General features: G+C 28.9%; 2 protein-coding genes across 2 annotated transcripts; one reads left to right on the top strand and one right to left on the bottom strand.

The window, feature by feature from the left end:
• The first annotated feature begins 71 nt into the window (after window positions 1-71).
• On the top strand, window positions 72-1,084 carry LOC123266898 (protein SRC2 homolog). The gene is made up of 2 exons (XM_044731349.1): window positions 72-173; window positions 675-1,084. The coding sequence occupies exon 2, from the start codon at window positions 751-753 to the stop codon at window positions 1,072-1,074; it is 324 nt and encodes a 107-aa protein (XP_044587284.1). The 5' UTR covers window positions 72-173; window positions 675-750; the 3' UTR covers window positions 1,075-1,084.
• An 8,711-nt stretch (window positions 1,085-9,795) lies between these two features.
• On the bottom strand, window positions 9,796-12,237 carry LOC123266891 (hsp70-Hsp90 organizing protein 3-like). Its single transcript, XM_044731343.1, has 5 exons — window positions 12,126-12,237; window positions 11,742-11,951; window positions 10,757-10,910; window positions 10,251-10,351; window positions 9,796-10,181 (listed from the first exon to the last, which is right to left on the bottom strand). Exons 1-5 carry the CDS (start codon window positions 12,144-12,146, stop codon window positions 9,942-9,944), a joined length of 726 nt encoding a protein of 241 aa, XP_044587278.1. The 5' UTR covers window positions 12,147-12,237; the 3' UTR covers window positions 9,796-9,941.
• Window positions 12,238-12,464: the final 227 nt, after the last annotated feature.

The raw sequence follows: 12,464 nt of genomic DNA, 5'->3' as shown, positions 1-12,464 counted from the left end.
GATAGTCCTAGTGGCACCCAACAACCAGGTTATGGACAACTACCTCCACCAGGTTATGGATACCCACCACCCCAACAACCAGGTTATGGACAACTACCTCCACCAGGTTATGGATACCCACCACCCCAACAACCAGGTTATGGACAACAACAACCACCTCCACCAGGTTATGGATACCCACCACCCCAACAACCAGGTTACGGCCGACCACCACCACCTCAACAGCCAATTTATAACCAACCACCACCCCAACAACCAGGTTATGGACAACAACAACCACCTCCACCAGGTTATGGACACCCACCACCCCAACAACCAGGTTACGGCCGATCACCACCACCTCAACAGCCAAATTATAACCAACCACCACCCCAACAACCAGGTTACGGCCGACCACCACCACCTCAACAGCCAATTTATAACCAACCACCACCCCAAAAACCAGGTTACGGCCGATCACCACCACCTCAACAGCCAATTTATAACCAACCACCACCCCAACAACCAGGTTACGGCCGACCACCACCACCTCAACAGCCAATTTATAACCAACCACCACCCCAACAACCAGGTTATGGACAACAACACTCACCTCCACCAGGTCATGGACACCCACCACCCCAACAACCAGGTTACGGCCAACCACCACCACCACCTCAACAGCCAATTTATAACCAACCACCACCCCAACAACCAGGTTATGGACAACCACCACCAGTACCTCAACAACCAGGCTATGGACAACCACCAATGCAATACCCTGGTTACGGTCAAACATACCCCGGTTATAGTCCTCCAGCTCCATATGGAGGCTACCCTGGTTATGCTCCACCCCAATATCCAGGTGGTTACAATCCCTACCCTGGATATCCTCCATATGGACCCCCTCAACAACCGCCAAGAAAGTACCACGGTTCCAAGGAATCCGACGCGTCAGAGGACTGGAAGAAGACTGACACTGATCGTCAACTGGACTACGGGTTATTTGGATTAAAAATAGGCGATGTGAATCACCAACGACATACAACTAGCGAGGGGACTGCTACTTATAGTACTTTCAAGCAATCATACTAACTTACAATTAATTAACTCCTTATTTTTAACTTCCCGCTAAGAAAATAGAAGATTTTCAAAAATCGGGAAGTTGTTTTTACCTCGTTTTACGAAAATCAAGTTTTTATCGAATCTCGACGATCAGCCTGGCGGACTACCACCCGAAATTTCCGTTACCGACCTAGCTAAATTAATGTGTAGCCCCCATGACGTCACAAGACGACACGAGGAGGGGAAAATCAGCTACGAGCCTCAAAACCTGAGCAAAACCTTAGTCAATTTACTACTATACCACTATTATCACTTTACTACCATAGATTACTCACCAAAATTTATAAAACTTCTTACTTAAACCTACTAAAATTCTATTAATAGTTTAATACTAATTATCAGAAATATTTTATATTACTTCTATTAATTTTATTATTTTTGCATTAGGTGATTATTCAACACGTTTATTACTATTGTTCAATTATTTATAACACTAAGTTAAATTATTCTATCCCTATAAATATTTTGTTAAATTACGTAACCGAAATGCCACAAGTTTATATTAAAAGTGCTTATTTTGTGTAATAAAGTTAAGTTTATTGTTATCACCGCTATACACTATTGCTAAACTACCACTATTCACCTATCCATTTACTACGACTATCTATCTACAACCTGCCAAAGGGTCAATCAAAGACGAGGGGTCATCGTTGCAGTTAAAATTTGTAAGTAAGTAAAATAAATTAACTGGCACGCGTGAGAACTTCTGTCTCAAACTAATAAAATCATCTAAAGACAAAGACACTCATTGGTTCACGGGAGCGGAATATCCCAGAGCAGCGTATCCCATTTTATGAAATTTGAGTGATTATTTGCCTATCCGCGAGGACTTAGTGACTTAAATAATTAAATTTTTAAATTAAAGAAAAATTTAGTGTTTCAGTATGTGTGTGTGTGTGTGTGTGTGTGTGTGTGTGTGTGTGTGTGTGTGTGTGTGTGTGTGTGTGTGTGTGTGTGTGTGTGTGTGTGTGTGTGTGTGTGTGTGTAGATGTATGTAAACCTCTTATAACTTTTGAACGGCTTGACCGATTTGATCGTGGTTGGTGCCATTCGAAAGGGATTGACCAAACTTAGATTTTGTATATACTTTGGAACGATTCTGACCGGTAGATTTTGAGAAATCTCAAAAAAAATCGGAAAAAAATTTTTTTGAAAGTGGTTTTTTTTGGAATAACTTTTAAACGGCTTGATCGATCAACTCCAAAAACTAATCAGCTCTCAACATAAAAAAAAACCACGTCGATCGCCGCCAGTCCGGTCAAAATCGGTTGATTCGTTCGTGAGTTATCGTTGACGAAAGAAAACCGAAAAAAGTGTTTTTTCGGAATTACTCCGAAGTTTTCCGCTCTATCAATATAAACTTAAAAATTTTTTATGGAGCTTAAAAAACTGCGCTGAATTCCACCAACCGCGTAAAAATCGGTTCATTCATTCAAAAGTTACTGCGATTTGAAAATTCAAAAAATAGTGTTTTATCAAATTTCTATCAAACTTTTGAGCTTGAAGAGCTCAAAAGCATACAAAAGCTATTTTTTGAGCTCGGAGAGAAAGAAATTTAACTGTGACAAAATATCCAAGTCTAATCTTTTTATACTTAATTTTAGAATCGGGACTTCCATTTGTCTTTGTTTTTGAACAATGGTCAATTAAAAATGCGGAGCTAGTGTCAAAAATTACTTGATTAGTGTTATCTTCTAAACGATATTCCCGACAATTATTAAAAAACCACTTTCGTAAGAACTTACAACAGACTTTTGTTCTTCGTCAGCTGATTACTCTTTAGCGACATCTGGTGAGTGAAATGAAAACTAATCGCATGTTTAAGGACTCTGCAACAAAAATTTTTATTTATTTATCATTATAATAATGAGTTTATTACAGAAAATTAATAATTTTTGCATAAAAAATTTTTAATTACAAGTTTTCAATATTAATTTTGATTTTTAGGTTTTTTGTCTAGCCCTAATTAAGATTTTTTATTCAGTTTGTATTTTTGCTACAAATTAACCTAACTTTTTGAAGTAAAATTTCTTTATGAGAAAAATTTTATAGCAATTATTCATTGATTTTGAATTCTATAAAATCATTGCATATCTACAAGATTAAATGTCGTCTTATAATTGTTATTACTTTAACTCTTCAGCACTCTCGCTATGAGATTTTCTCTCACGCTCATTAATATTGTAAATTTATAATTTATGCTATTGTTTAAATAATTTTCTGGTCCAGTTTTATTTGTAAGGAGATCTAGTCATAGTTTTATTTAAAATTAATAAGGCCTGAAAATAATGATCCACCTATTGAGTGAGATGTAACTTTGGTATTTGTCTCTGTGTACTTATTATTGCAATAATTGCTCCGATTGTATGTCAAAATATCTTAAATAAATATCAATTATCATCAATTTTAAATTGTTCTTAATTCTCGACTCTTTTTTGTGTAATTTATTTCCAATTTTTATTTTTTAGTAGCAAATTGAAAATTATTCTTCCTGATTAGCGTTGTTCATTATTTTGAGCATAAATTTTCAAGGAAATTAATTATTGACTCCTTCAAGAATTTTTCTTTGATTTCTTGCTATAAAATTTTTAAATCAATTATTGTAAGAAATTAAAAAAAGGAATTTGATAGAATTCAAAAGAATTAAAATGTTAATACTTTCGAATTCTGCTGAATACTGCAAATCCTGTTTCAAAAATCACGATTAATCATATTAAATATTTTTTAATACTCAAATAATCGAAAGGAGTAGTAGAATAAAACAGAATTAAACTAGTATTTAAAATTTTTAATTCTGTTAAATACTTATTAATTCTAAAATAATATCTAAATTCGAATATTTTTTCAGAATATAAAAGAATTCAACTAGTATTTTAAATTTATTATTCTACTAAATACTCTTTAATCCTAAAATGATGCCTTCATTTTATTATCTTTTTAGAATATGAAAAAATTCAACTAGCATATGAAATTTATAATTCTACTGAATACTTTTTAATCCTAAAATAATGTATTAATTTGATTGTTTTTTTTTTAGAATTTAAAAGGATTCAACTAGTATTTAAAATTTCTGTTTCTATTGAATACTTTTTAATCCTGAAATAATACATTCATTTGATTATCTTTTTAAGATATAAAAGAATTCAACCAGTATTTAAAATTTCTGATTCCATTGAATGCTTTTTAATCCTGAAATAATGTCTTCATTTTATTATCTTTTTAAGATATGAAAGAATTTAACCAGTATTTGAAATTTCGGTTTCTACTGAATACTTTTTAACTTCCCGCTAAGAAAATTAGAAATTTCCAGAAGTTGGAAAGTTATTGGTTTTACCCCGTATTTCAAAAATCGAGTTTTTAGAGGATGTTAACGTTTTGATGTCCTAGGAAGCTTCCCCGAATGTTTCCGCGACAATGTCTGTATGTCTGTCTGTGTGTGTATGTGTGTATGTGTGTGTGGCCTCTTATATTTTCTGAACGGCTTGACCGATCTCATCGCGGTTGGCACCATTCGAAAGGGCTTGGCCAAACTTAGATTTTGAATATAGTTTGGGCCGATTTAAACTGGTGGATTTTGAAGAATCTCAAAAAAACTACAAAAAAAAATTTTTTTAAATGTGGTTTTTTTAGAATAATTTCTAAACGGCTTCCCCCACGAAAAAAATTTATAAATAGAATATAAAAAAAATATATTTCATTTTATACCCAAAATATATGTGAAATATATTTGAATTATATTCAAAATATACTGGCATATATTCCAAGTATATTTCAAATGTAAGCAAATTATATTCAATTTACTGAACTTTTGGCCGTTTTTGGTATATGAGAAATATATTTCAAATAAAAGTAAAATATATTATTAATGTATTTATTTTATATGATAAATATAAGTTATGGAATATAACCGGAACATATGAGAAATATACTTACTGTGTATGAAAAATACAAGCTGTAAAATATATTCAAAATATATCCGAATTATAATTTTTTTATATGAAAAGTATAATGAAAATATACTGAAATTATAGTTAAAATATATGCGTCATGAGTCGTGCAGTAGATAACTTATTCATATAAATGAACATTGGTTCTGGTCAGTTTCTAGGACATCCAAAAATTTCAGACATTTAAAATTTTAGTACATATTTTAAATATAATTTTCGTATATTTGTTATATAAAAAAATTATAATTCGAATATATTTTGCAGCTTATATTTTTCACATACAGTGAGTTTATTTCTCATATATTTCGATTATATTCCATAACTTATATTTATCATATATAATAAATATATTAATAATATATTTTAATTTTATTTGAAATATATTTCTCATATACCAAAAACGGCTAAAAGTTCAGTAAACCGAATATAATTTGCTTACATTTGAAATATACTTAAAATATATGCAAGTATATTTTGAATATAATTCAAATATATTTCACATATATTTTGTGTATAAAATGAAATATATTTTTTTTATACTCTAATTATAAATTTTTTCCGTGGGGGTTTACCGATCGATTCCTAAATCTAATCAGCTTTTAACATCAAAAAACCAAGTTGATCGCCGCTAGCTCAGTCAAAATCAGTTGATTCGTTCGTGAGTTATCGTTGTCAAAAGAAAGCCAAAAAAAATTTTTTTTTTTGGAAATTATAAGAGAATCCAACTGTACAGAAAGAAATAACATTTTGACTCAACATAGTCCATCGACTAAGGAGGGAAGCCCGTGTACATTTTATGTCCATGGAAAAACCCAACGAATTCTTATGTATTTTAGGCCAAGAATTACGAATATCGTATTCAATTTGTTGACAAATGATGCAAAAAATTGTTAATAACAATTTAATTGTTTAAATCGTGATAACTCGAGAACCGTAAGTTTGAGGGGGAAGTTTATTTAAAAAAAAAAACTAAAATGAAAAACCAACAAAGATGTAATTATCAATTTTTTTATTAAATAAATATTTTCGGAGATATCACGAAAAACACCAAATGGCGGTCGGACCTTTCTGTCACGCGCATGCATCCCGCGGAAACTATCGAGAAACGACAAGCAACAAAAAAAACAGACGAAAAAAAATTAGATGCTCGGTGTCCAGCAAAAAATAAAAGATAAACGCGATGTGTACCTTAAATATACACATTCTAGAGTGTCAAAAAATCAATAAGACTTTAACCCACCCCATGGACACGAAGAAGCAGCCCCATAACTGATTACTTTCAGCTAATTTTACATTATTTTCAAATTTAAAAATTTATTTCTCAGTGTCCACTAGAGATTAAGAGAAAAAAACTCATGAAAATCATAGAATAGACTCCACAGAAGATTTCCAGATCCATAATTGATCGATCAACCCCATGGGCACCGAGTAACAGCCCCATAAAAAGCGTTTTTTAAGTAAATTGGTAGAAAATTGACGATTAAAAATTTATTCCTCGGTGTCCAAGGGGTTGATCGATCGATTCTTGGTCTCGAAATCTTCTATGGAGTCAACTCTATGATTTTCATGAGTTTTTTTTCTTAATCTCCCGTGGACACCGAGGAATAAATTTTTAACAGTCAATTTTCTGTCAATTTACTCAAAAATCGCCTTTTATGGGGCTGTTACTCGGTGTCTATGGGGTTGATCGATCAATTATGGGTCTGGAAATCTTCTGTAGGGTATACTCTAGGATTTCTATGAGTTTTCTTCCTTATTATTGTATCTATAATGGAAAATGGAAAATTTAATAGTGATAAAAAACCATGATCATTTAGAAGTTGGAATAAATTATTTCCTATGCATACTACCCACAAAGAATGCCCAATCATTACCTCCATATCAAAATTACAGGCCTTATTAATTTTAAATAAAACTATGACTAGATCTACATACAAATAAAACTCGCGCTTAAAACTGGACCAGAAAATTATTTAAACAATAGCATAAATTATAAATTTACTAATATTAAACTTAGCCGCCGTTTATATTTTAAAAAATTATTTTTTATTTAAATTAAAACAAAAAAATGTTTTTTAAAAATTCTACTAAGTTTTTTACAAATGAAAATTTTTTTTTGTAATGAAAAAAAATTTTTAAATATCGGCTAACTTAATTTTCATAGTTTACTAAACCTTTTATTTTCTCAAACTTATTTTTTATTTTTTAATTAATTAAAAAATTCATCTTATAATCTACAATAAAGAAAGAGAAAATTCAGAAAAAAATGTAATTTATTAACCTTAAAGTACAAAATTAAATCTTTGTTCATAAAATAACTAACATAAAAATACTTGAATATCTACTTGATCATCAAAATGGCGGACCTACGGCCATTTTAACTTCATTCTGATCAACTGCAGCAGAAACAAACCGCAGAATAGTTCCAGAATAAATCGGAAATCTATTTCTAAACTCTTTTGTCAAAAGAACTGCAACAATTTTTTCCGTGCAAGAATATTTAACAAAAGACTCTGCAAGAAGATCAGAAACTTTAGCGCTAACCTTCTTATCATAGTCAACAACACGATACCCGCGCATTTTTAAAATTTCAACTTCACATTTCTCCGCAAAGCAGTGCAAGTCCCTAAAAGAAGAAATAACCCGCTGATTAGCGGGAGAAGAAATGAATTTGCACATTTTTAGCCTGGAAATTTCCCTGACAAGGCAGTAAACAATGTTCCTGAACAATTGCATCAGATAAACCAGCTTGGGGTCCATGAACTTCATCCGATCAGTGTAAATCTCCAGGACTGTCTTCTGGTCGTACATTTTGTTGATGTCTTCCTCGGAAATTGTCAAGTCTATCTCCAAGGTAGCTTCGTCGATGGACAGCTGGATGCCGAATAGATGGCACTGGTGCCTCGGGTACTCTATCAGGAATTTTATCATCTTCTTTGCTCGGAAATTCTGATCATCTTGCTTGTCTGTTTGGTAATAATTCCTGAACGCGTCTTGAATTATGCAGTCGTACATGTCAAAGTCAGCTGGATTAATCATCAGCTTGAAATTATTGTGCAGCATCACTTTTACCAGGTTAAGATTGTCATTTCTTACAGCGTGCCTCAAGATCTGAAGATTAAACACTGTGTCGTCGCTTAAAACCTCTGGGTACATTTTTAGCATAAAAACAATTATTTGGTGGCTGCTGTGAATCACTGACTTGTAAAATAATTGCTGTTTTAAATCATCCCAATGTGGCGTGATTGCTAATTCTGTTAGTTTTGGTTTTATCGCGGATAAATTGTCCTTTTCTATTTCTTCTAACATGTTTAGGTATATTTGGTAAGGATTTTTTGGATCCATTGTTTTAAATAATTTATTATTATTTATTTTTTTTCATTAATTGTTACAATAATAAGAAACTGGAACTTGTTTACGTTTTGATGACAAAATGGTGGAGCTTCAGGTGGTTCAAGATTTTTCCAACAGATGGCGCTATAGGTAAGAACCTTTTTAAATTCAATTATTCAGAATAAAATTCTAAATTTTTTAATAAAAAATATATTAAGAGAAATAAGCAAAATTTTGTGGCCTGTGTATTTATATCTTAAAAAATGTCAATTATTAAAAAATTACCTTGTATCTTGTAAACTCTTGACATTTTTAAAGATATAAGCTCATCTTGATGTTACACTCATCAAGACCTTTCATTTGAGTACCCACATCAATTTTTCATATATTTTATATATTTATATATTTCACAAATACTATATATATAAAATATATAAAAAATATCATGTGGGTACTCAAATGAAAGGTCTCGATGAGTGTAAGATAGAAATGAGTTTATATCTTAAAAAATGTCAATAATTAAGAAATTACTTTGTATCTCGTAAACTATTGACATTTTTAAAGATATAAGCTCATCCTGACATTACACTCATCAAGACCTTTCATTTGAGTACCCACATCAATTTTTCATATATTTTATATATTTATATATATTATATATATGTATATATGAAAAATATATCAAAAATGCATGTGGGTACTCAAATGAAAGTTCTTGATGAGTGTAGCATTGAAATGAATTAATATCTTTAAAAATGTCAATAATTAAGAAATGGCCTAGTATCTTGTGAACTATTGATATTTTTAAAGATATAAGCTCATTTTGATGTTACACTCATCAAGACCTTTCATTTGAATACCCACATCAATTTTTCATATATTTTATATATATATTTTATATATGTATATATGAAAAATATATCAAAAATACATGTGGGTACTCAAATGAAAGGTCTTGATGAGTGTAACATCAAAATGAGCTTATATCTTTAAAAATGTTAATAATTAAGAAATTACCTTGTATCTTGTGAATTAATATTTTTAAGAATATAAGCTCATCCTGATGTTACACTCATTGAGACCTTTTATTTGAGTACCCACATCAATTTTTCAGATATTTTATATATTTATAATTATTATATATATATGTATAAATGAAAAATATATAAAAAATGCATTTGGGTACTCAAACGAATGCTCTTGATGAGTGTAACATCAAAATGAGCTTATATCTTTAAAAATGTCAATAGTTAAGAAGGTACAGTGCAATTTAACAAAATTCATTATTTAATAAAACAAAATATTATGACTGTAAGGTTGCTAGTTCAAATTTAAAAATTCTAAATTTTACAAATAAAAAATCAATTATTAATAATTCTTTTCAATCTTAAAATAATTAAAAACTGCAATGAAGAAATGATTAATAAGTTTATTATGTAAAATTTACCACACTATCAATAAAAAATGTATTTAAAAGTATAAAGGTGCTTAAATAAAATTACTAGGTGCACAAGCAGCTTCATAATATTTTTCTAATATCCTTAAACCGCCTAAAAACTACGTTTTTCCTTTCTTGAACCGCTGACGCGCTTGCGCTTTGCTGTACTTTGGATGCTTGTCGCTCTGCTTGTCAGCCTCTTCGCTCTTGTCATCTTGCTTGGTATTCTCATCGAGCAAGTCGAACGGCGGTTCTAGCAAAGATTTCCTCTGACATTTAACAAAGTATCTGAATCCTTTGGCGATTCCGAACCCGATCATCGCTATTGATATCGTTAGCAGCGCCATCAGTAGCGGATGCTACAGTTTACATTATAATTACTTATTTTATATTTTATTAAAATTAAAAAAAGTTTTATAAATTCTTACAGTCAATGTCGGCTTGTTGGTGAACACATAATCAGCTATGACAACTATTACACCTAAAATTATTCCGATTCCAGCTCCGAGCCACGGAATTTGTTGGTCAGCTGATTTTAATAAAATATTTATTAATAAATAATAATAATAATTAATACTAAATAAAGTTAATAATTAATATTAATTATAATAAATAATTGATAATTAATAAATAAATTAATTTAATTTAATTTAAATAAATGTAAAAGATGTTTTATAATTTGCACTACTTAGTTTAACTCTTTAATTTTTAATTTTCAATTTTTATACTCAAATTTATGTTTTTCTTGTATCTATCATAACTATATTCCAAATTTAAGAAAAACGATTATTTTTTAATACCTAAAATTTTGAAATTTTATATCTTTATTATTCATACGTGTACTTTAATTGTAATTCTTTTTGTATACTTTTGCCATTTGGCTATACTGCCTTGGCATTGAAATTAAATAATAAATAATAGAGTGAAAAAATACCTCTTTGGTCTTTAATTAATGATCTAGATGCTTTATTAATCGCTTCCATTATATCTGGATCATTTGGTTGCAAAGATAATGCTTGTCTGTAAGAATGCAGAGCATCGCCGAATCTAAATGTATGAAATTCAACTTCTGCTTTGCGATAATAGCCCTGCAATTTTTTTTTTTATTGAAAAAATTATTTATTTGTAAAAAAACTTTAAGTGCAATTTTTAAAAAATATTTTTTAGTTTTAATTTATTAAAAAATGTCGGCTAACTTTATTATTATAAAATAATGACAATTTTTTTTTTTAATTTTTTTTAACAAATACATTTTTTCCAAAAATTATTAAGAAAATTTTTATTTGTAAAAATTTTAAGTGCAATTTTAAAAAATATTTTTAGTTTTAATTTATTAAAAATGTCGGCTAACTTTATTATTATAAAAATAATGACAAAAATAATTTTTTTTACAAATAAATTTTTTCCAAAAATTATTAAGAAAAATTTTATTTGTAAAAAATTTTGTGCAATTTTTAAAAAATATTTTTTAGTTTTAATTTATTAAAAAATGTCGGCTAACTTTATTATTATAAAATAATGACAATTTTTTTTTTTAATTTTTTTTAACAAATACATTTTTTCCAAAAATTATTAAGAAAAATTTTTATTTGTAAAAAAAATTTTGTGCAATTTTTAAAAAATATTTTTTAGTTTTAATTTATTAAAAATGTCGGCTAACTTTATTATTATAAAATAATCTTTTTTTAATTTTTTTTTAACAAAAATTTTTTCCAAAAATTATTTTAAAAAAAATTGCATTTTTTTTTTTAAATTTTTATCAGTCAATTTTTTTTTTCTAATTTTTTTTTTGCCATAATTTATTTGTTAAAAAAATTCTTAAAATTATCAAATATCTGCTAAATTAATTTTCATGTATTTATTTGTTAAAAAAATTATGAAATATCTACTAAATTAATTTTCATTATAAAATTATGTACCTTAGTCCAATCTGGCTTTAATTTTATGGTCATCATTGCATCTTCCATAGCAAAATGATACTGCTGCATTTTTAAAAACACAAAAGACCGGTTGCTGTATAAAGAGTAATTGCTAGGATCTATTTTAATTGCATGAGTGTAATGAAACATTGCTTCAGGATATTTTTGCTGTCGGACACAATTATTTCCATCTTCTTTTAATTTTTGGACCTGGAAAAAAAAAGTTATTTAATAAAAAAAAAAACTTATTTGTTATTTTATTAAGTTTTAATGTCATTAAATTTTTAATAAAAAAAAATTTTATCTTAATAATTAATATTTCATAACAAAAAAAAAAAACATCTGATGAATGATAAAAAAATTTGTCAATAAAAAGTAACTTACCTTATCTTGCTCTTCAGACATTTTTATAAATAAATATTTAAATAACTTTATTCCAACAAAAATATAATTAGTTTAATTATAAAAAAACACGTGGGAAAATTATTAATTATTTGTTGATAATTTTTTTAGTAAAACTGCAAGATGACAGTCATCTGTCTGGATAAAAATACGGTCATGCGCGCTGAGGTTTATTTATTGCGCATGCGCGAGAAAAATGGCTGCGGTGCGGGAAATTTATCAAGTGTTTTTTTTAAGTTTCTTGATAAGTAAAATATATGTGCATAGTACAAAAATACATAAAGTTTTTTATAATTTTTTTATTATAAAAAATATTTAATA

Source organism: Cotesia glomerata, linkage group LG6 (assembly GCF_020080835.1).
Source record: "Cotesia glomerata isolate CgM1 linkage group LG6, MPM_Cglom_v2.3, whole genome shotgun sequence".
NCBI lineage: Eukaryota > Metazoa > Arthropoda > Insecta > Hymenoptera > Braconidae > Cotesia > Cotesia glomerata.
Note: the sequence above shows the minus strand (reverse complement) of the source record. Positions and strands in the feature narration are given on the sequence as shown.

Bases quoted from the DNA above. Each gene is read 5' to 3' on its own strand.
- LOC123266898 (XM_044731349.1), top strand. From the start codon at position 751: ATGCAATACCCTGGTTACGGTCAAACATACCCCGGTTATAGTCCTCCA.
- LOC123266891 (XM_044731343.1), bottom strand. From the start codon at position 12,146: ATGTCTGAAGAGCAAGATAAG. The intron at 10,911-11,741 runs GTACATAATTTT...AAAAAATTGCAG, and splicing joins TAAAGCCAGATTGGACTAAG to GGCTATTATCGCAAAGCAGA. The intron at 10,182-10,250 runs GTAAGAATTTAT...TGTAAACTGTAG, and splicing joins CCAACAAGCCGACATTGACT to CATCCGCTACTGATGGCGCT.